The sequence below is a fragment of the Girardinichthys multiradiatus genome, chromosome 18 (assembly GCF_021462225.1).
Source record: "Girardinichthys multiradiatus isolate DD_20200921_A chromosome 18, DD_fGirMul_XY1, whole genome shotgun sequence".
NCBI lineage: Eukaryota > Metazoa > Chordata > Actinopteri > Cyprinodontiformes > Goodeidae > Girardinichthys > Girardinichthys multiradiatus.
In genome coordinates, this window is record NC_061810.1 from 31357218 (window position 1) to 31382523 (window position 25306).

Here is a 25306-nt window from a genome sequence, read left to right on the forward strand (position 1 = left end):
AAAACGTTACAAGCTTTGTATCTGAAAGAGCACGTGATCCTGACAAATGCTCTTGGCTTGTAAATTTACAATACAGCCTTTGTTTCGCTGTTCACTGGACTTTCAAAGCTTAAGATGCCAGACTATCCAAACCAGTTCATACACACATTTGCCTCTTCTAAAAACAGCAGCAAATTGAATGCTCTGCATTTTATTTCTGTACAAATCTAAAAAAAATCTAATTTTTAAGATTGCACTTGAGTTATAACAAAAGCACTGTTAAGATTTACAACCCAGGCCATCAGATTCTGACCCCCTGTCCTGCTGAGCCTTGAAGGGCACATCCATTACCATAACTATGACAGCAGATGACCATTTCTCGCCCTTCTTCTCACCGCGGGAATCACAGCTGCTTTTAAACACAATGCTCTGATTTTAAATGAACTGAGACATCATGAAGTCTGCAGCTACCCCCCTCCAGGATGTGCTCTGGGGATTCTTTTTGACTTTGACCACCTCTCACATTTGCAATTCATCATTTGTCTTTCCCAGCATCACAAAACCACCAGTCCCAGCACCAGCAACTGATTTGTCATTCCAATGACAGAGATGGGCTTCCTTGTTTGTGTCCTGCAGGGAATGGAGGGCAAATAATGGCCTACTGACCTCAGTTGTAGGTAATATTTTGCTCAACACTGTAGTATTACAAGTATAAAATGGTGGAAAACATAGGTCCCTTTCATACATGACCCTCTCAAGCTGGGTGTAAAAACGCCCTCTTTGCACATTAATGTCTAATGTAAAAGCATAGATGAGGAATGGAAGGCTGAAACTGATCCAGAGAGGATACGCCTCTCAGCTGGCTAAGTCAGTGGGCACAGAGTCAAATTGCCATGTATGTGTGAAGAAGGGGGTGGTACGCACAGCACACCTCTCCAACCAGCAACACGTTTGTTAGTTTCAATTGTAGCTGTCTGTAAAAACACGTTGATTTGGCTCTGAGCGCCTCTGTTTGGACTGTGAGAATTAACAAACAGAAACAGCTGTGGTGTCACAACAATGTTCAATTACACCTATAAAGTTTAACAAATGTTAGAAACAGGACGAGACTCTTTAAAACCCAAAGATATGGTCTCAAAATAGAGTAAAAAAAAATAATCAAAAAAGGAGAATTCGTGGAAACCTGAAACTGAATCCAATACAAATACAAATTCTGATTATCTAACTGGAGTGTTCAAGCAACTGGATGAATCTGTTTTTACTGACATACAAACCCATGCCTTACAACCTTAAACTGCATACATGACACACACTCAAAATGTTTTACCTGCTTTGCAGAGCTGGGTTTTTGTCTTTTGCAGCACAAAACAAGTCTTTTCAACGCCAAAAATAACACTAAGCAGCGAACATAGTAACTTACCTTTTAATGGACATGCAGGTGTTCTTTTGTTTTCTGCCATGGAGTAAACAAAAGATATCGCTCAAATAAAATGGAAGCAAATTTTAAGACCTCTGCAGTGAATTCACAGCAGAATGACTACTATGAATGACTACTGTTTGCATGGAGTTGGGGAACTGAGAGAGGAAAAGAGGGGGAGTGACTTAATAACCTGAACCCTCCCACCCCCCTACACACACACTCCAGCTGATTCTTTCTTCCCTCCCTTCCTATAATTCCAACCTCCTGAACTACAAATCTATTGCCAGCAGGAAAGCTTGTTCTCTCACTCCATAATTTACCTCTAAGATAAACGTGATATTTACACAAATTGCTAACTTTAATGTTAGCAATAATGGGTTTTGTTGCATTTTTCATAACAATAACTGCAAAATTAAAGATTTCTATTTTTATTCCAGATCAGCCAAGCTACACTTTATTGGCAAAAGTAATAGTTAGCAGCAACAACAGCCTTTACTCTTCTGGTCAGTCTTATAAATAGAACAGACTGCTCTGACTATAACTTACAAGTCAACAATGTCTAGAACCAAATTAACCCAGCTGTCTTCTACTTAAGCACTTATGAAGAAACAGGGTAATTCAAGTATTACTTCCTTTCTTACTTTAAGACTTTCAATCCTAGATACAACAGGGTGTTGTTATTTAAGCACTCACCTTTATATCTGGGGCTCATAATAATCAACTAAACTTACTCCACCTAACAGTCACATGGTGACAGCCACTGGATAGCAGTTTTTACCAAGAAATATTACACCACAAGAAAGTAATCTTAATTTTGGCATTCTTTTTTATGTTTAAAGAGTAAGCTTGTTAAAGCTTGATTCTGGAAAATGAAACAGCACTCTGCTGTAATGCATAATTCCCATGATTCAGGCAACCTAATGGACTAAATGAGAAGAATACAGCACATCTTGTATAGTAATCACGTCAGCTGTGACACAGGTAATGGAATGCAGAGGACGACGCGGAGAAATAACAGAGGAGAATATAAGAGTGAAACAGCTTTGCATGCACACTGAGCAGTGAAACATGCCCTGAGCCAAGTGTGTGTGAGACACCCTGACAGTCAGGGAGGAGAGAAAACAAGAGCTATGATCTTATGGTGCTTTCTGTTCGTACTCAGCAGTTGGGATTTCCAAGTTTCAAGTTGAAAAAGAAATCAAATAGAAATCTCTCGGAACAAAATTCTGACTTGGAAAATCAGGGTTCTGTTGGCCAACCCTGAGTCCACTCCTGTCACTTTGGAACGCATTGAACTAGTGTCACACATAGTGGGGTAGATCCGGTCCTGTGTACCTCCAATAAACCAATGCAACATCTAAAAACCAGATGTTGGACATGCTAATCGCTTGTTTTTGCACAGAAAACTAATTTCATGCTCTTTTGATCGCACCTAACCTACAACCAAAAAACCTGCGCTACTTACCTGGTCCCCTACATACAAAATCAGACAAGTTTAAATGATTTAAACAAATAGTGTTATACAATCCATTTGCTGGAGTCATGCAATGTACAGAAATAAAATGCCATCAGTAGCATTTATTTCTTCACATTTCTTTCTTTCTATTTATTTAGAACAATAATTAGTAAAGCCTGATGGTTTTCCGACTTGCAGCTAGAATGTCCTCAACTGGGTTGGAACATCCAAGGTCCAACTCCTAAGGCAAATTGAGGTCAGCATTAGTCTACTGTTCTGAATGTTTCTTAAATTGATATTTTGAAAAAAAGTGTTTAAAAGCTTGTTGGGATTCCCATCGAAAGTGCTGTTATAGCTCAGCTTCACCAGTAAGTGTTGATGTCAACACTAGCTAAAGCTGTTCTAGGTGAAGATTCTTCCAAAACTACCGTAGGTCATCTTTTCTTTGCCCCCCATTGACCTTTTCCGATTATTTATTAACTTCTTTATCTTACATTTGTAGTTTATTTAGAAACACAGATGTGGAATAGCTGATAATAAAAAAAAAGCGATAGTAAAGATGGCATCCACGCTATCATGTTTATTATAATGCTTTTATTGTATTGTTATTGCTAACTGCTTTTATTATTATGATATAATCTTGTATTTTATTCACCTGTTCAGAACTTTGATTGCCTTATGGTAAATTAAAGTGCTTTATAAATAAAGTTTTGATTGATTGATTTTTCTTTATAAGCTTTTTTATTTTAAAGATCAAACATTTTTCTTTACAAAGACTCTCATTTGCATGTGGACCAGTGGTGGAAAAATGGCAATCTCAGTTTTGCTATATATTATATTATTAGACAGGGTGGACAGTGTTTTAATTCATAGTGAATTTAGCCAAAATAATAATTAAAAAAAATTACTGGCTCCCTCTATAAGAAGCTTAACATGGCTCAGAAGGTTTTGACCCTGATAACATAAAAGAAATGTCCTCGCAAAGACAAAAGTGCCTTGTTTAGAGAGGGATTACATGAGATGAAGCTCTGAGCTTGATTTCACCCAACTAGGGTCAAGATATTCCAAAGTATATGTGCACAAAAAAACTCACTATTGCCCCTTTTTATCTTTTTCAGTTAGTAACGAAAGAAATGCTGCCTTGTGTTTTAAAAAAAAGAACTTGGAAGCGCATGATAAAGCATGAAGATATGTCAATTAACATACTCTGTGACCCTACCCCTAAGCACCTCTTCTTTAACAAACAGAACACTGATTAAAAACAAATTGCATGAATGATGTGGGTTAATGCTGACGCCTTGTCTACTGTCACCACAGGCATTTCAGAAATGTAGATTGCTTGTGTGCTGCTCAGCTAAACTAAAAGCAGCTTTTTCACTACTGGCATAAGGCTATTAGGCCTACACTCAGTCAGGAGCAGATGGAACTGGACATCCAATGAATCGATTCCTTTTAAAAGGAATTTGGTTGGTGAAACTACGGTTGCCGACTTTCTACAATATTTTACATTGCTGGTCCTGTCCAGGGACCCAGATATGTTAGAGTTTTAAATAAACTGTCATTTAATGCATTTGCGGGCAAGAAAATCAAATGATTTCCACTTCCATCATTGTTAGCGAATGGACACAGACAGTCAACAGAGCTCTCTTGAAGTGTTTGTTTCTTTCCTTATATTTCCTTAAAAGGACAAGGGGATTTTTCAAGTCAGGTTCTATTAAAATGTAATAAGCAGTTATTATTTCACATGCAGTAAATAACTCTTTCGGCATCTTTATTCAGTGTAAATCCAGAATATTTGGGCCCCGAGGCTGAAGCTGACAGCTAGACAGAGAGGGCCAAAGCCAAAGCGGACTTCTACTGTCTTGAAACAACAAAACAGCACAATTATAACCACCTTTAAACAGTTGTCACGTTCACACTAGATGGTTATTTAGTACAAAGCTAATTATTTACATGTAAATCTGAGGCAATGCAGCACTAATGATATTCCTGTGAGGAAAAAGGTCCTGAGAAGTGTTTCTGCTAGGTAACTGCATAATAAAATAAGGCAGTGTGAAAATTGACAAAGCACAGACTGCTGATATATTTTCTGTTGTTACACTGATTTACCCTAATGTCTCCAAGTTATTCTGACCAGTAATGCTTAACATGTTCCGTTCTCAGGGCGTGTTTCACACAGGAAGGAACATTGGTGATGCACTGCCTCCAACCTGTATCTCCCAAGTAACTAATCGTCAGCTTATGGGTAAATCAATATCAAATACAAACATGGCAATGATTTAAGGGGTCGTTAAATAAAATTCACTATAAATCCTCATTATTGTTTTGAAAGTGGAATTATTTTAAGATGGCAGAAGTCTGCTTTGGTCTTGGCCTCAGTAGGACTAGCTGTTAACCTCAGTCTCTGAGATCTAATCTCTAACTAATTTAGATTTATACAAAATAAAGACAACAAGAGAGTTATTTACAGCAGGTAACATATTAATTGTGTTCAACATTTCAACAGAATCTCACACACAGCTGCAGTTATTTATGACATCCATAGAAAGGGTGAATTACACAAACAAATGAGGAAAATTTCAGAATGAAAGTGAAAGTGATTCATAAAATTTACAGATCTGTTGCTTTTTTCCCAGTTTGGTGTAACCGTATGAGGGTTGAATTGCAAGCCTGCGTGCTTTATTGTCACATCACAATCCTTTATTTAAATCAATGTCTGTCCCAGATAATAAAAGGGTACATATAGCTGTATGTTAGCAGGGTTTACAGCAATGACCTTCAAACAAAGTTAAAATGACTATTTTCAAGAATATGTATTGTGAAATTGTGAAAATGAAAACATGCTATAAAACTCTGCTTAAAAAGCCTAAGAACAACCATTCTAAATAAAAAAAACAACTGTTGTTTTTCTTCTTAGATTAAGGTCACTTGTCCTGATTTATTTTACATGTATACAAACCTGTGCTGGTTTATAAAGTAAGACAGCACCTCAACCTCTTGTCTCTATGTTTAAATGTGACAGATGAGAATATTTTTAAATGCCATTTTTGGTTACTGTTTAGGGACATCAATTATTACTTCTTTGTTCTCCAGAGAGACTGTTACTAGCACCAGATGTGGTAAAAGTCAGCAAGGTTCATGCCTTTCTCAAGGCACCAGATCCCATGTCTAACTGACTACATCACAGTCCTGTTGCCCAGAAGAGCCTGGATAAAGGCCAGTTAATAAATAGCTGCATTGTTTTACTATAGCAAATGTGCACAGACAACTTAAAACAATGTTTTCGAAATGATGTAGTTGTGATTTTAAATTCCTTGTTGTTCTCTATTAAGATGAAGGACATGGAGTAAATAAACAATACTGATCATAAACAAGTTGCATTACATTTCATAAGGTCACAGCAGACCTGCAAAATCTATTTTAGAAATATTACACAATCCTAAAGCCCATCACCGACGATAAAATAAGAATTTAGTTTGGCAGCCAAACTGAAAATGGTGGAGAAAATTTAATCCATTGAAGGTTTTTATATTTTGCACACATCCTCCTCTTTCACATCAACCCCATCCACACCCATATTCCTATAATAAGATGATCCATTGTACCAAACAGCACCCTGCACAACATATTTCTGAAAAAAAAAAATGTAAGTGCTGTGCAAGACATGAAAGCACTAACCAGTGCCTGGTAGAGATCATTAGTGGATGATCCAGTGGTCTCCAGTTGAGAGTTGACTCTCAAGAGTCAACATCAAAGACAGCAGTATGGGAGAGGAAAATAATTTAGAGTTCAGAGAAAAAAAAAGCTCAAATCCATCGGACAAGGCTGAACCTACACTAGCATGGGCTACAGCTCTTAGTATTGCTTATTAGGGATCCTTTGAACATATTGAAGTGCAACTTCTCAAGCTGCTTCGTTTGGTCAGCTGTATGTTGAGCTAGTTAGACAAAACACTCGGCCCAACATTTGCATGCAATTTTCTCCTTGTTAGACCCTGACCAATCACTGTCCAGATGGAAACTCAAACAGTTACATGGCTGCACTGATGCCGTTACCGGGTTAAAAAGACTGAGCGTTATCTATTTTCAGTGACGGGTGGCACTGAAAATTCATTCATTAGCTTTTTAAAGCACTTGCATGTATTATAAAACCTAAGTGTTACCTATTAAAAAGATTCACAACACTCCCAGGTTTAGGTAGCTAAAATTTTGAGATTAATTCATAGCCTATATCAAAAGGGATAAAAGATCATTTAGACCAACTTGTGAAAAATTTCAAATGTATTTTTGCAGTTGCATTGCATTTCTTATGTCAAAACAATTACTCAGAGTTTTGCAGGTTTAAATGGGATTCCCCTACTAGGTCTTCTCATCGCAAAGATTGTGGAATTTATCACAAATTAAGCATTTAATTTAATGTAAAGCTTTTAAAAATTAAACTATTTTGTAAGGCTAAAGGGTGTACAGCAACGTTGCTCTGTTTTATCCGTTTTAGCCTCCAACTAATGTCTGCCATGGAAAAGGAAAGGTGCTAAATACACGAACCATGCTAACGGCTAGTACAGGATGCTAAAACGACCCCTCAATAATTTCAGTAAAACTGTTTTACAGTAGCTGCGTTCTCATATATAGTGTGGCATCATCTCTGATCCTGATTTAAATGACTTAAGGCTGCTTTTAGAACGCTTTAAACAATATTTTTTAAAACTGTTTCTAAATCTTTATATATTATAGTTCTGCAAAAGAAATCCAAATTAGCGTGGTAAAAATGCTGATTTTGATTGTGGAAGTGCAATGGGGTTGCTACTTACTTAAAAACAGTGTTCCCAGGTTAAAGCTTTACAAAACCAGATACTGGAAATTTCTGATTGGGGCACATCTGTTTAAATGATTTCTGACTGGACAGAGAGTAAAAAGTGAGCTGACAAGTACAAAAACTATGTTTTTTGCTCTCAAGCTGTTGCTGCAGGAGGATGTTGAGGTTGGTGAGTAAACCAGATATTAAACAGTATTTGCTCCAAAGTCTCTGTTAAAATGTGAATAGTCACAAATGACCTTTGATGGGAAAAATCTACTACGTTTAGTCCAATAAACCTTGACGTTTGCTTGTATCCACTAAATAGATGCATAGAGAAAAGTACGCTAGATACATTAAAGACTTTACTAAATTTGTTTTTTGACTGATCCTACAGGGAAGTTGGCCTTACTCTGGTCTCCACAAAGTGACTCATAGCCTCAGCAGTTTAGTGCACTTAGCATCCATTATTCATCCTGAAATCACAAGACTTGATCACCCATGTGAAACTGGGACCATCACCACGTGTATTTTTGACAGCTGTTGATGTGTTTTTGCTCACTGGTCCAGACAAAGTGGAACCGAGTTGTGATGAGATTTCTGAGTGTTTTTGTCACTATGTTTCTAAACGCCATAACCACTGTGGAAGGTACTTGAGAACCATAGAATATTGTCCATGAGCATACTTGGACCCAAACATTAGCTAACCCCACGATTGCAAATAGCAACCTACTGTAAGTCTTCAAAATGCTGTTGTTTTTAAAAGGAGCCTAAACTGGCTTTAAAGCTCAAAGTATACCTCAAGTCCTTCCTTGTTTCTTTCTAGAACATTTTGATTAGAATTTTTGGCCCGCTATAATTCATGAGAAAACCCATGTATTTATTATGCTTGATTATCACAGAGCAGTACTATAGGCATGAACTTAGAATGAACTTAAGGATCATACAATTCCTAATCTACTTTTTTCTAAAATGATGTACAGGTACGTGTCATAAAATTAGAATTAAAAGTTCTATATTTTTGTCACTTACGTAAAAATAGAGTAAAGTATTTCAAGCCTTTATTTCTTGTAATTTGGATGATTATAGCTTACAGATAATGAAAACCCCAAATTCAAATGAAAACCCAAACACCCAATAAGTTCTCAATGGGGTATATCAATGCAGATGACAACAGCCTTCAGAATTACCTGAAGGCTGCTATAAAATCAATCTGGGCTTCCATTACACCTCAGTAAAAACCACAGGGTAACTGCCTCCATCCCAAGAAGAATTGATATTAAGCTGCTAATACACAAAGAAATGTATGGAAATGTACTGAAGGTTTTAACTTAAATTACTTCGGTTGGGGTCAATATTAAAAAGTTGTCTATTTTGGATGTTTTCTACTTTTGTGGTTTAAATGTTATGTTCTCTAATGTTTCCACATCACACACAATCTGCCTTTTCTGTTGTTTTTAAAAATATTTTCCACAATAAGCCAACAACCTGACTAAATTGTTTTAACATAGATAAAACCAGGAACCCAAACCATGCTAAGTAACACAGTATGTGGTGGTAAGTTGCATTCTAATGAATGGTTTACACTGATGTTATCACACCATACTTTATTTATTATTCACTTGACACTAAACATAACATCAGAATGGCGTTAATATGTACATTGCAAATGAGAGAAGAGTTATGTGCCAGTGGGATGGAAATGAATAATTCCAAAAGAGTATGTATGAGCACTTATCATGCACATATCAAGAAAACACTGTGTTTTGGTAGCACATACATGAAGAACAAAGTCATGGATTGTCTGAAAAGCTGACAAATTACCATACGAATGTGCAGACATTCTTTCATGAGCAGACAGTTGGTCTAACATTGGAGAAGCCAGAAAACAGCAAAGCTGGCTGCAGCTCAACCACACAAACAGGGACAAACAGAAGGTCAGCTTTCTCAACAGGCATGTCACACAGATGGGTTCAAGTTACCACCTTTAGGACACATCCCTCAACACTGAGGTCATTCGGCTTTCTTTTTTGGTGGTGGTGGTGGTGGGGGGGGGGGGTCCACACTTTTCCACTTCACCTGCCAAATTCAAACGGCTTTTGTTTAACCATGCATACATTTTGTAATCACTCATTTTGTATTTCATTTATTTAACCATAAAAGCCCTTGAGATTACATTTATTTTTTGAAGGAGATCTGACCCAGAAGGCAAACTCTCATAGACAAAGGCATTAAACTTTAGTGTATCTTTAGCATTACTACATGAACAAAGTGTAACAAAGCTTTTTTCATATTAAGAGCCAATTTTAGGACAACCAGTCATGTCCATATCAGCCAAAATGCAGTTTGAAACATCAAAATTTCAGAAAAGAGCAAAATGAGCAAAGAATATTGTAATCTGTAAAAAGATGCACTTCAAATGCAAAACTGTTCTTTCAGATGTTATTAATAAAAACGGAAAATGGGGCTTAATATTGAGCCGTGGGGCACTCCTTTTAAAATCCTCAGATTAATTTTCATCATGAAAAACATTTGTTCTTTCTACAAAGTGTTGCCCACCATTCAAACCAACATAACTGAACCTGGAGCATCTCACTGAACAGGTCAACAAACAGCGCAGCACATTGCTGGTTCCTGACCAATGCATATATATCACCAATTTAGCTTTCATTGTAGTACTATGGCTGACCAAAAGTCAGACCAATTTTAACTAAAGATGTTTTTGTGAATCAAGTATTGCCTTCAGTGAGTTTTTATTTCAAATATAGGATATCTGGCAACAGTAAAAAGTTTGGATATAGGGTGACAATGACTAACCTCTGAGGGCCCCACCCTTTACCAAGACATTATACATAAAATATATTACACATTACATTAATATACAAGTTGTGAACAGGTTATTTCACAAATGCCTAAACTTTAACAAGCAAAGATTTTATATATTACCTCTCTTAAAGTTTGAGTGTCCAACTGTTGGTATATTTATGTAAGCTGATTTATTTTCCTTAACCACTGGGGTACAGAAAGAAGAGGCACTGCTGCCACAACCAGTTCCATTCACATTTCAAGTATTCCAGCAACTAAAACAGTATTCTTAACACAATTCTGGAAGGGTGAAAAAAGGCATTTTGCTGCAGTTGCAAGACACTACCTTGAGTTTGTGGGTCATGCTTGTGTTGGGTCGCCATAAATGCAAGCTGCAGAGAGAGAATCTGCCTCCCAGCAAAGAGTAACGTTGTCTGTGTGTGCAAAAGCTGTGTTTCTCTTAGCAGACTGAACTGAACAACCATTTACAGCAAATGTTTTTCACATAATGAAATCATTTACTGTTCATGCTCCTCAAAACACAACATCTAAAGTGAAGGCAAAAAATGATGAACAGAAATTATTATTGTTAAGGTACAACGTGTAGAATTACCTCAAAACATGATGAATAACAAAGCTCTGTATTATCTACAGAAAAAAATAGAGGAAGAAGACACTGTCAGCAGCAGATTGTTGCTGTGACGCTGCAACAACATGACACGATAAGGTCACTGGAGTAAACCATCAGCACCAGTGCCTAATCACCTTTCAGATGAGTCACCTGTATTTAAGCATTTTCAATACGGAATGTAATGGGTTAACAGCGAAACAACAACAAAAGCGATAAAAACCCAAATAATAAAGATTAAGCACGAATTTTACCGCTCTAGATCATAGAAGGAAGATGTGACGATATGGAGCTGGACGGAATGCTGCATGTTATGCATATCTTGCAAAATTTCTCAGTCATGGTGTATTCTTGCAGTAGAATTGAAAGTCATATGTCTGGACATGCATGCACTGAACCTGATGTGTCTCGTCATTCAGGCACATGCCCGCTGTTGCACGCCGAAACGAGCGACTGTGGCTGGATTGGCCCATCGGACGCCAAACGCTGCGCACCCTGAGGGTAAAAAGCGCATCCTGTCGGCTTGCCCACTGGACCGCACCGCAACGCACTTCAGTGCGCCAGCGTCTCGCCTCCAGGAAACTTGTATGAGTGACGCGCTCATGCGTGTACGCGGCGATGGGACCACGCAGACGCAGGATCCGTCACCGAGCTTATATTTTCCTCCCTCTCATTAGGAAGGCCAACATGCTTCCCGTTCCCCTCATTTATATACATACCTGTCTTCACCTTCTCTGGGATGTGGCTGCCTCTTTCCAGACACTGAGGTATCCATTTTCTTCATGCCGGTTTCACTCATCTATGGCACGGAACGCTGCCGCTCCTCCAAGCGTCTGTGTGCGTCCACTGACCATGCGTGTTGTTTCCATATCACTGAGAGGGGCGGAGTCCACGACCCTTGGAGACGGCGCGCAACTGGATCATGACAATGCCACTTACCTACTCTTAGAGCCAATCAGATGCCAGTCCATGCAAATGACCTACTGCTGTTTGCACGCAATTAGTTGTTTTTCCAAGATGAAACTGCAAAATGCATGCAGCAGGTAAATTCTGCCTTTAAACATACGAGGTCTTGATTAAAATTTGTATCGGTGCAATGCCTGTGCGTCCTCCACAAACAGAATCCCTTTCATTGGACTTCTTTTATTTTATAAATTCAACAAGATGTTTGACACTGGAATAAACAAAATGTAGATTACTATTCCTAAATATAAGAATACTTACTTAGATATATTCTATAGAGTGATATATTTTATGTTGATTCGTGTGACATTTGAATATTGTAGCTTACAGCTTCTCAGTAAATTAGAAAATTAGGAAGCGAAAAATGCCCAAGCAACATGGATAACCATCTTGAGAGGATTATGAAGGAATGCAACAGTTGTACCCCATGTCCTGGGTACTCTGTGACTGCTCTTGAAGCACCAAAATCTAGCTGCAGTACACACATTGTGAATGCCTCCAAAACCTTAGGCTTTGTTTCACTATATTCTATAGGCAATTATCCCTGTTGCATGTGCACCCTTTTATCCTTAAACTTTTTCTTTCCACTTAATTTTCCATTAACATGCTTACAGCACTCTGTGAACAGGTAGCTTTCTTTAATTAGGTCTACTTGAAAACTGTCATCAGTCTTCTCCATGTTTGTGTTAGGCATAACCTCTGCAATAAAGAAAACCTTTTTGTTGGCCTTCTATATTAGAATTTCCTTTCATTAAAATTAACAGAGGCAGACAATTCACATACGTTTCTGTTTGTAATTAATCTGAGTTTCTCTTTTTGAATTAAATAACTGAAATAAATTCATTTTTTATTATAACTTAGCAAGATGTACCTGTAGGAAAAAGAAAACTTTACCCTTTTGCAGAACTGACCAATTTAATAGAAATAGTTAAACCGAGGCAGAACCGTAACCACACAAAAACACATCGGGAAATGGTGGATATTTTTTATTCAGTGCACATAGTTGTACAAGGTGTGACCTTAATGTATCACAGGTTTAGAAGTAGGATTTATTCCACCCTCTACTGGCGGCAGATTAAATTATTTTTTTCTGACATGTCAGCTGCTAAAAACGGATAGGATAGATTTTCTCTTATTTTTTGTACTTCAGAAGAGAAATGCTGAGTATTTAAAACAACATATAATGCCATCAGAGGGGAGCATACACAAATGTAAATATACAAAAAGGTAAATATATACACGCATGTTCAGGACATACAGCAAAAAACAAACAGGAAAAAACGTCTCTGGTGAACTTACAGGAGCATCTTCGGAATACAGTGTTTTAATTTGTTAGTGTCGGAAACGGAGAAAAGGAGCAAGTCTGAACAGAAGATACAGCGCCACCAGGTGCTCACAGGTTTCCTTGCTGACACAGATTTTGTGAAAACCTTTAACAGATGTTTTACAGACTCCCCTTCAGGTTCATTATAAACTATTCTCTACCACCTCCCTCTTGGAAATGGTGGGCGTCCAAATCCTGGTCTAATGGCTCGGAAATGCCCCCTCTCCCCATCATTCATAATCTCTGGTCCCATGGATGGATGTCGTTGGAAAGGAGGACCCCGAGGAGGAAAGGGCAGGGGCATTCTGAATCTGTTTGACGGAAACATCGGCCCTCCTGGCATCATTTGCGAGGGCATGCGTTGCATGTTTGGAGGAGCAGAGAAGGGACGCATGTGAGGATTTGGTATGCCAAGCGGAGGATGCAGAGGTGGCATTCCTGGTCTGGGGGGACCCTGCATGACTGTAGGGTTTGGCAGCATTAAAACCTGTGATGCTGGAGAGCCGAGCTGGTTGCCATCACCAATAGCTGAGGAGGGATCATTGTTTCCAGTAGAATCTTCTGTGGACTCCACTGGAGCGTTAATATTTCCTGTTGCAAAAAAGAAAACAGTGAGGTCTCATTGTTTCCACATAAGAGTTAACCATAGAAGCAGAAAGAAAGAATCAAATGTTTTCGATATAGTAGCAAATGTTTTCAATCATCAAGAAATCCAGAAGTAACCAGTTTAATGTAATGCTTCAGCAATACTGGAAATATGCACAAAAGTTTTCTCAGTATAATTTACCTCCTACTAGATGTGCAGGGTCAAACTCTGTGGGTAAGAAAGGAGCTCCTCCTAGAGCTAAGGACGTTGGGGAAAGCATGATGGGGGCAGAAAAAGGAGGCGGGCTTCCAATTGGTTCATACTGCGAAACTGTTGGCATCTGGAAAACAAAATAAACATATTGCCATCTATAAGATCTTAGTTGGAGATGTTGATGTGATAAAAATAGACAGTTGCAGTTGGCAAATTGTCATTCATGAGTTGGATATTTTTGTATACATTTTTTCTCATGGTCAGCAACCAGTAAAAATGTAATTTATAGTTTAAACCATGTTTGACTCAGAAGTGAAAATACCCCTTACAGGACAACAATGTACCAGTTCATAGTATCCAGGTTCTATATTTGCCAAGGTTTTTAAAAAGTTACCACTTCAAAACTGCTAAAATGTTCCATCATATCATTCTGGTTTACAGTCCCTTAAATGAGATTTCAAAGAAAATGCTGGGGTGACCAGAGTGTGAAGTAGAGACCTAATTATAGTGCTGCCCCTCTTCCATCTATTTCTGCACACTGCTGGTCAGCTAGCTGAAAAGGGGCTACTACACTTTTCCATAACTTCCAAGAAAGATATAAACTAAAACCAAACAAACTAAAAAAAAAAAAAAAAAACACCCACAGGTGAACCACTGTTACTGTTTTATGATTCCATAGCAAGCTACATTCAACATGTCTAACAGTCAGTTAGCTGAAAACAGCTTTATGGAGATCCTGGACGTTAAGCACATACTTTGTATGGTGGTTTTAAATTAGGTCTACATGATAGAATCTAAATAATAATAAAAGGCTTTGTAGAAAACATTATTACAAGTGTAATATTCAATATATTCATTATTTTACCAAGAGTAGTCATATCTGTTGCTATTCTGTTTTAAAACTATTCAATCATGACATACTTTGTGTGTAAATACTGTAATATCATGAAAGCTTTTGCTTAAGGTTATCATGCCATGAGAATGCCTCATACAAGCTCATGTATAACAATACTAAAAAATGTACACATGATAGGGACCCGGAAATACACCACAGATAGTTTTAAAACAAACCTTGATTTGTTAGTTACTCACCAGAATAATAAAATGTTTCAAAGGTTGCTCTTTTGCAATAAAATGATCATTTATGGACCTCACATATACAGTACAGACCAAAAGTTTGGACACACCTTCTCATTCAGAGTTTTCTTTATTTTCATGACTATGAATATTGTAGCTTCACACTGAAGGCATCAAAACTATGAATTAACACATGTGGAATTATATACTGAACAAAAAAGTGTGAAACAACTGAAAATATGTTTTATATTCTAGGTTCTTCAAAGTAGCCACCTTTTGCTTTGATTACTGCTCCGCACACTCTTGGCATTCTGTTGATGAGCTTCAAGAGGTAGTCACCTGAAATGGTTTTCACTTCACAGGTGTGCCCTGTCAGGTTTAATAAGTGGGATTTCAAGCCTTATAAATGAGGTTGGGACCATCAGTTGTGTTGTGCAGGAGGTGGATACAGTACACAGCTGATAGTCCTACTGAATAGACTGTTAGAATTTGTATTATGGCAAGAAAAAAGCAGTTAAGTAAAGAAAAACGAGTGGCCATCATTACTTTAAGAAATGAAGGTCAGTCAGTCCAAACAATTGGGAAAACTTTGAAAGTGTCCCCAAGTGCAGTCACAAAAACCATAAAACACTACAAAGAAACTGGCTCACATGAGGACCGCCGCAGGAAAGGAAGACCAAGTGTCACCTCTGCTGCGGACGATAAGTTCATCCAAGTCACCAGCCTCAGAAATCGTAGGTTAACAGCAGCTCAGATTAGAGAACAGGTCAATGCCACACAGAGTTCTAGCAGCAGACACAACTCTAGAACAACTGTTAAGAGGAGACTGTGTGAATCAGGCCTTCATGGTAAAATAGCTGCTAGGAAAACACTGCTGAGGACAGGCAACAAGCAGAAGAAACTTGTTTGGGCTAAAGAACACAAGGAATGGACATTAGACCAGTGGAAATCTGTGGTTTGGTCTGATGAGTCCAAGTTTGAGATCTTTGGTTCCAACCACCGTGTCTTTGTGCGGGGCAGAAGAGGTGAACGGATGGACTCTACATGCCTGGTTCCCACCGTGAAGCATGGAGGAGGAGGTGTGATGTGTGGGGGTGCTTTGCTGGTGACACTGTTGGGGATTTATTCGAAATTGAAGGCATACTGAACCAGCGTGGCTACCACAGCATCTTGCAGCAGCATGCTATTCCATCCGGTTTGCGTTTAGTTGGACCATCATTTATTTTTCAACAGGACAATGACCCCAAACACACCTCCAGGTTGTGTAAGGGCTATTTGACCAGGAAGGAGAGTGATGGGGTGCTGCGCCAGATGACCTGGCCTCCACAGTCACTGGACCTGAACCCAATCGAGCTGGACCGCAGAGTGAAGGCAAAAGGGCCAACAAGTGCTAAGCATCTCTGGGAACTCCTTCAAGACTGTTGGAAAACCATTTCAGGTGACTACCTCTTGAAGCTCATCAACAAAATGTCAAGAGTGTGCGGAGCAGTAATCAAAGCAAAAGGTGGCTACTTTGAAGAACCTAGAATATAAGACATATTTTCAGTTGTTTCACACTTTTTTGTTCAGTATATAATTCCACATGTGTTAATTCATAGTTTTGATGCCTTCAGTGTGAAGCTACAATATTCATAGTCATGAAAATAAAGATAAGTCTTTGAATGAGAAAGTGTGTCCAAACGTTTGGTCTGTACTGTACATACGACGAATAAGGTAACTTGTAAAAAAGTGAATCTGTCTTTAACAGATAAATATAAACCCAGTTAAATAATTCGACTTTAATTTTGAGGGAAGATATCCTGTAATGAACAAAGTATATATTGAGCCCTATGGCTCTATTGCAAATTATTTCTTCTGTGGTTTAAGTGTCCTCAGAAACTAGAAAAAAAAAAAAAAGAGGATAAACATTGTTTTCTTGACAAAGTACTCCCCTAATGAATGCATCCTTGGCTTAATTTGTCTTTGCCATTCATTGGGTGTTGATTGCTGTTTGATCTCTTACGTTTGAAAATAATCCTCGATATCCTCCAGCAGTAGGAAGCATAATTTGGTTTTCATACATATCCTTGTCAAATAATAAATGACATTACTTCCTTGCTGTTACTTATTAAAGGTGCGTGTGACACAAAATGCCTGCATTACAAGTCAAATTCATTAAATGTGTATCACAGCAAATCTTTACTGCTTATCTGTCAGAAATAAGCGCTAAAAGAAAATGGTTAGATAATGCAGCTGTGTCACTTGTCATGTTTAATTACAACTTTGCCAAACATTTTGCTATACAACCCAAAAAGTCTTTAATTTATAATACGTGACTTTCTTAATTTTCACCTCTGTTCTCATCACAGCTGGGATCTGTGGTGGGAAGGACAAAGTAAGAAGCAGACGACCTGAAAAAAGGAAGATTTTGTTTTTCTTGTAGTTTAAAACTATTTCCTTCTTACATTCTCATAGAATCAGAAGTTAAGTTGTAAACAGTCTTAAAATACAAGATTCTTTTTTAAATATTGAACACATATCCATTTTTATTAATTCCATTAATAATAAATTATAAAAACGACAACCGTGTTAGGAGATTCTGCTGTGATTATTTCATATTCAGACTAGTTAACTTGTGTTTATAACTAGCTGGAGTCATACACTGATGTTAAAGGCAGAGCATGTTTTTCATAAGTCAATTTGCATGGTTGAAGACATAATACACTAACAAAATATTTTTAAAAATCATGCTACATGAGCACAACACTGGAAAACTGGGATGTATAATTACTGAAAATAAACCAATAAAAATGTCTCAGAACTTTGACACATGAATCAGATTTTCTGTACCTCTCGCCTTTTCTGAGAAAGATTATTTGTCAAAATTAATCAGCCTGTCAGATTTATTTTAAGAGTAAGTCTTTAAAATAAATCACAACATACTCATGACTACATGATGGTCAAATTTACATAAAACACTTTGTCTAAATAGCTAAACAGAATCAAATGTCTGTCTTGGTATTGTTAAGCTGCCTTTAAAACCTAGACTCCTTAGCATTTACAGTGTCTTGCAAAAGTATTCGCTCCCCTTGCCTATTTTAACGTTTTGTTGCTTCACAACCTGGAAATAAAATGGATCGTTGACAATGTGTGGCATTTCACTTACAGAACATGTCAACAACTGTGAAGATGGATTTTTTTTATTGTGATGCAGACAATAAATAGGACAAAATGACAGAAACCGTCAGTGTGCATAAATGCTCATCCTTCCAGGAGCTGGAGCAGTTTTGCCTTGAGGAATGGGCAAAAATCCTCGTGGAAAGTTGTGGCAAGCTCATAGAGCCACCTTTTGCGGCAATTAGGAGTTTTGCCCATTCCTCAAGGCAAAACCTACCAGCTCCTTCATGTTGGATGGTTTTCACTTGTGACCAGCAGTCTTCAAGTCTAATCAATGATTTTCAATTGGACTGAGGTTTACACTTTGACTAGACCATTCTTAAACATTTAAGTCTTTTCACATAAATCCCTGGAATGTTGGTTTAGCAGTATGCTTCGGATCATTGTTCTGCTGGAAGGTGAACCTCCTACCTGTAACAATTAACAGGCAGACTGACACAGGTTTTGCTCAAGAATATCCATGTGTTTAGCATTAACCATCTTTTCCTCGTCTCAGACCAGTTTTTCAGTTTCTGCTGATAAAAGAACATCCTCACAGTATGATATTGCCACCACCATGTTTCACTGTGGGGTGAACCTACCTCCCTAATTTGGGGAGTGCCACCCACACCTTTTGGCAAGCTAAAAACCTCCACTCTTATTTTTAATACTAAGTAATGGCTTTTTTTCTGGCCACTCTTTCATAAAGTCCAGCTCTATGGAGTGTACGGATTATTGTGGCCCTATGGACAGATGCTTCAGTCTCTGCTGCTTTGGTCTCTGTGCCCCCTCTCTGATTAATGTCCGGTCTGTGACTTTTGGTGGGCGGCCCTCTCTTGGCAGGTTTGCTGTGAAACCATGTGCTTTCCATTTGAAGATGATGGATATGATAGGGCTGGGAGGAAAATCAAATATTTGAATATTTATTTATAACCCGACCCTGACTAATATTTCTCAACATCTTTGTCCCTGAGTTGTTTGGAAAGGTCCTTGGTCTTCGTGGCGTAATGGCTCTTGCTTAGTGGTACTGCAGCCTCTGGGGCCCTTCAGAGAAGGTGTGTTTATGCTGACAGATCATGTGAAAGTTAGATTACATGCAGGTGGACTTCATTTTACTAAATATTTGACTTTTGAAAGTAACTGGTTGCATTAGAACTATTAAGGGGCTTCAAAGCAAAGGGGTTGAATACATATGCACATGCCAACTTTCCAGTTTGGAAGCAAAATAAGTAAAAAGCCAACATGCTTAAATAAAACAGTATCTCAGGGGTAAAAAAGCACATCAAATACACAAAAAGATACAAATATCCAGTAGTAAGCCACAGGATAAAATTTGCCATCTAAACAATTTTTCCCTAAATGGAAAATATTTAATCTTTCCCAACTAATATAAATATTTAATACAATCAGAAAATATTGAACAAATTGTTTATCGCACAACAAATAGTTTTGAGTTGTTATACTTTGTTTTACCTGTAAATATCAGAGGATTATAGAGGCAGAAGAATTCTAGATTTAATTGTTAAAGATGTTTGTAACTCACTATTCCTAATATGTAGTAAAATAATGATTTTCTGATTATTTTCAACAGGACAAATGCAATAAAAGCAGATGACAGATCAATACAAAGAACTATTTTTTTAATATCACTGTAGTATTTTATAAAAGGACACAATATTAATGTACAAATTAAGATGTTTAAATACATCTGAGCATAATCTTATTTTTAATTTATTACTAACAGTATTTAAAAGAAGATATGTCTCTACACACCATATTATTATTAAATGTACTTAAAAATGATACAATTAACAATATTACAGTTTAGCAAAATTGCACATAACTTAAAGCAGTTGTGCTCTGTGGTCTATGGACAGACCAGATAGCTTTTTTTTTCAATTTCATTGTATTTGTGACAGTGACAATAATGATATTCTATTCTCTGCCATCGGATATTTCCTCACCTGTCTAATTGTAAGTGATTGACAAAATAAAAAAGTAATACTTGTAAAGGTGAAGGAAAATAAGCTTAGATTTCAATATTGTTTTTTCAAATAAAATTCAGCACAACCGGAAACCTTCAAAAGTTACATAATTTATGAACAGAGTCCACCGGTGTGTAATTTAATCTCAGTATAATTTCAGCTGTTCTGTGAAGGCCTCAGAGGTTTGTTAGAGAACATTAATAAACTAACAGCATCAGGAAGAACAAGGAACACAGCAGAGAGAATAAAAATACAGTTGTGGAAAGGATGTTTCAACCTAACTCTTAGATGTTAGGTTGTAACATCTAAGAAAGCAGTGTTAAGCTTATAATATGAAAATTGAAAGAATATGCCACAACTACAAACCTTCCATGATATGGTCATCCACCTAAAAAAAAAAAAAAAAAAAAAAAAAACGGCCAGGCAAGCAGAGCATTAGCAACAGAAGCAGCCGGGAGGCCCATGGAGGATCTGCATGGATCTTTTGTTCACGAGAGGGAATCTGTTAAGAGGATAACTGTTAGTCATGCTCTCCATGAATCTGGCCTCTATGAATGAGTGGCACGATTGCTGAGTTTTGCTTTTTTTTAAAAAGAAAGCCCGAAGAAATTCCCTTTGCAATTTGTCACAAGCTGTGCTTGTTTATTGTTTGGAACAGTAAACACGTGGAAGAAAATAAATGTATAGCTATTTTTAGCTGTAAAGAGACACATTGAGCACAACATGGTGGTGGCAGAATCATGCTGAGGTGATGTTTTTTTAGGCAGGGACAAGGAAGCTTGTCAGAGTTGAAGGGAATATGGATGAAGCTACATACATGGTGATCTTGGGAGGACACTTATTTGGGATGCTACAAAATACTTAAGTCTGTGATGGAGGTTTACTGTCTAAAAGGACGAGAACCCTTAACATAAAGCCAGAGCTGCAATGGACAAGAAGGTTGAATTTAAGATTGAACCTGAAAGGAAAAAAGGTCTATTTTTTAAATATCATTTAGCAGGTGTGTAATAGACATCTTAATGAAGTCTGGAAATGACCGTGGTTGCATTAAATACTGACAGCATTATGTCAACATTAAGTGCAGAAATTTTACTGCTCCATATTTTGACAGAAGTGAGTCACTGAATTAATATAAAAGTGCATCCTACGAAAACATATTTTATTCCTTAAAGATATCTTTATCGTTTTTTTTTTTTATTCTTTTGTCACACTTAGATGTTTCAGATCATAGAACACGTTTTATTATCAGAGTTGACCTGATTAAATACAAACAACAGTTTTCTCATAATGATTTCTTTTAGGGAAAAAGCTATCCAAGCTAACCTGTAGAGATGTGTTAGATTTTGAGATCTTTTAGCCCACTTCATGTTGTCACACAGGGTGCTTTTTAAGAGATTTTTTTTTATTCTGTCCATCAAGGCAAGGTTTGAGGTAGTGAAATTAAACCAAACTAACTAATAATTTAATAAGGCTCAATTAATGATGTCCCTTAATAAAAGAAATCCTTACTTGAAAACCCCTTTGTATTTACAGAGGTTATCTTTGTCTGATATTTGTTTAACAATATAAAACATTTGTGTCAAAAAAATCAAAGCAGAAAAAATCTGTAAGGGGCAAATACTTTTTCACAGCACTATAAGAGCTACTGTAATCTGGAATCAGAATCTCAGACCGCCACTAAGTGAAAAAAGGATTCTTTATTGGCTGCACTTGCAAAAATATTAAAGCCCCTTGAACCTTTTCCCATTTTGTCACATTATTAAAAGAAATAGTGTATTCCACTGGGATCTTATATGATTGACCAACAAAATTATTACAATTACCGCAAAGTGTAAAAAGGCTGATATATAGATTTAAAATAAATATAGAAGTATGAAGTGTATTTGTATTCGAGTTCACACTATGAACAGCAAATTTTTGCTGCAATTACAGCCTCAAGTCTTTTCATTGCACATCAAAAGACTGAAATGTTTGCAGATTTTTCTTTGCATAATGGCTCAAGCTCAGTCAGAATGAATGAAGAACATCTAAACTCTTTTTAAAGGCCTTTTTTAGCCCCAGATTCCGTGTTGAATTTAGGTCAGGGCTTTGTCTAGGCCATACTAACACATGGATATGCTTTGACTGAAACCTATTCAATGACCCGATGAAAGGTGAAACTTCACCCCAGTCTTAAGTGTTTTTCAGCCTTTGAAAGGTTTTCTTCTAGGATTGGCCTGTTCTTAGCTCCATTCGTCTTCCCATTAACTCTGACCAGCTTTGCTGTACCTGCATGAGAAAAACATCACCACAGCTTGACCATGTTTTTCTGTGGGGGTGGTGTGTTCATCTTATGGTGACCTCATTTTTTCCTCCATAGATAGTGTTATAATATGAGCAAAATACTCACTTTTTGTCTCATCTCACCAGAGTACCTTCTTCTACATGTTGGCTGTGTCCCATACATGGCTTCTGGCAAACTACAAAGATGACTTCCATTCAACAGTAGCTTTCTTTTATTTTTATATGTATATATACTGGGGTTGGACAATGAAACTGAAACACCTATCATTTTAGTGTGGGATGTTTCATGGCTAAATTGGACCAGCCTGGTAGCCAGTCTTCATTGATTGCACATTGCACCAGTAAGAGCAGAGTGTGAAGGTTCAATTAGCAGGGTAAGAGCACAGTTTTGCTCAAAATATTGAAATGCACACAACATTATGGGTGACATACCAGAGTTCAAAAGAGGACAAATTGTTGGTGCACGTCTAGCTGGCGCATCTGTGACCAAGACAGCAAGTCTTTGTGATGTATCAAGAGCCACGGTATCCAGGGTAATGTCAGCATACCACCAAGAAGGACAAACCACATCCAACAGGATTAACTGTGGACGCAAGAGGAAGCTGTCTGAAAGGGATGTTCGGGTGCTAACCCGGATTGTATCCAAAAAACATAAAACCACGGCTGTCCAAATCACGGCAGAATTAAATGTGCACCTCAACTCTTCTGTGTCCACCAGAACTGTCCATCAGGAGCTCCACAGGGTCAATATACACAGCCGGGCTGCAATAGCCAAACCTTTGGTCACTCATGCCAACGCCAAACGTTGGTTTCAATGGTGCAAGGAGCGCAAATCTTGTGCTGTGGACAATGTGAAACATGTATTGTTCTCTGATGAGTCCACCTTTACTGTTTTCCCCACATCCGGGAGAGTTACGGTGTGGAGAAGCCCCAAAGAAGCGTACCACCCAGACTGTTGCATGCCCAGAGTGAAGCATGGGGGTGGATCAGTGATGGTTTGGGCTGCCATATCATGGCATTCTCTTGGCCCAATACTTGTGCTAGATGGGCGCGTCACTGCAAAGGACTACCGAACCGTTCTTGAGGACCATGTGCATCCAACGGTTCAAACATTGTATCCTGAAGGCGGTGCCGTGTATCAGGATGACAATGCACCAATACACACAGCAAGACTGGTGAAAGATTGGTTTGATGAACATGAAAGTGAAGTTGAACATCTCCCATGGCCTGCACAGTCACCAGATCTAAATATTATTGAGCTACTCTGGGGTGTTTTGGAGGAGCGAGTCAGGAAACGTTTTCCTCCACCAGTATCACGTAGTGACCTGGCCACTATCCTGCAAGAAGAATGGCTTAAAATCCCTCTGACCACTGTGCAGGACTTGTATATGTCATTCCCAAGACGAATTGACGCTGTATTGGCCACAAAAGGAGGCCCTACACCATACTAATAAATTATTGTGGTCTAAAACCAGGTGTTTCAGTTTCATTGTCCAACTCCTGTATATATGCCATGATATTATATATATATATATATATATATATTTTTTTTTAGACAAACTAAGGCTTTCAGAGCTGTATTTACAGAGGGGAGAACAAGTATTTCATAAACTGTAGAACTCTTTAATTTTTAATCATAGGTACTCTTCAACTGTGAGTGATGGAATCTAAAACAAATGAGATTTCAAAGAGATTTTCAAGTAATTAATTTGCTTTTTATTGCTTGACATAAGTATTTGATACATCCGAAAAACAAAACTTAATATATGATACTGAAACTTTTGTTTGCGATTACAGATATCAGACGTTTCCTGTAGTTCTTGAAGATGTTTGTACACACGGTGGCAGGGACTTTGGACCATTCTTCCATACAGATCTTCTCCAGATCCTTCAAGTTTCGGTGCTGTCGCTGTCCCTCCAAAGACTTTTAATTGGGTTCAGGTCTGAAGACTAGCTAGGCCACTCCAGGACCTTGAAATGCTTCTTACAGAGCCACTCCTTAGTTGCCCTGGCTGTGCGCTTTGGGTCGTTGTCATGTTGGAAGACCCAGCCATGACTCATCTTCAATGGCCTTATTGAGGGAAGGAGGTTGTTGGCTAAGATCTCCCGATTCATGGCCCCATCCATTCTCGCCTCAATACAGTGCAGTTGTCCTGTCCCCTTTGTAGAAAAGCCTCCCCAAAGAATGATGTTTCGACCTCCATTCTTCCCGGTAGGGATGGTGTTCTTGGGGTTGTAGTCATCCTTCTTCCTCCAAACACGGTGAGAGGAGTTTAGACCAAAAAGCTCTATTTTTGTATCATCAGACCACATGAACAACATGAACTGGATCATCCAGATGGTCATTGGCAAACCTAAGACGGGCCTGGAGGGGGGACCTGCATGGACTACAGAATTTTAATCCATGGCGGTGTAGTGTGTTACTAACGGTCTTCTTTGAGACTGTGGTCCCAGCTCTCTTCAGGTCATTGACTAGGTCCTGCTGTGTAGTTCATCAGTGATCCTTCCTCAGGATCACTGATGCCTCACGAGGTGTGATCTTGCATGGAGATTGACAGTCATCTTGAACTTCTTCCATTTTCTTATATTTGTGCCAACAGCTGTTGCCTTCTCACCAAGCTGCTTGGCTATTTTCCTGTAGCCCATCCCAGTCTGGTG

General features: G+C 38.1%; 2 protein-coding genes across 4 annotated transcripts in view; both read right to left on the reverse strand.

Moving 5' to 3' along the window:
* The window catches only part of LOC124884248 (rho guanine nucleotide exchange factor TIAM1-like), an 80284-nt gene extending 68142 nt beyond the window's left edge, over window positions 1-12142 (reverse strand). Inside the window, exon 1 of one of the 2 annotated variants that reach the window (XM_047392061.1) lies at window positions 11802-12142. The gene's annotated coding sequence lies outside the window, so the exon portion shown is untranslated. Of the gene's footprint in view, window positions 1-11336; window positions 11702-11801 lie in introns of those variants that run through there. The other variant, XM_047392062.1, reaches the window with a different exon arrangement.
* An 874-nt stretch (window positions 12143-13016) lies between these two features.
* The window catches only part of LOC124883775 (SR-related and CTD-associated factor 4-like), a 46445-nt gene continuing 34155 nt past the window's right edge, over window positions 13017-25306 (reverse strand). For both annotated transcript variants that reach the window (XM_047391099.1, XM_047391100.1), the window contains exons 17-18: window positions 14157-14295; window positions 13017-13960 (exon numbers count right to left, since the gene is read on the reverse strand). In XM_047391099.1, coding sequence (XP_047247055.1) covers window positions 13527-13960; window positions 14157-14295 — 573 coding nt within the window. In that variant the 3' untranslated portion in view covers window positions 13017-13526. The remainder of the gene's footprint in view (window positions 13961-14156; window positions 14296-25306) is intronic.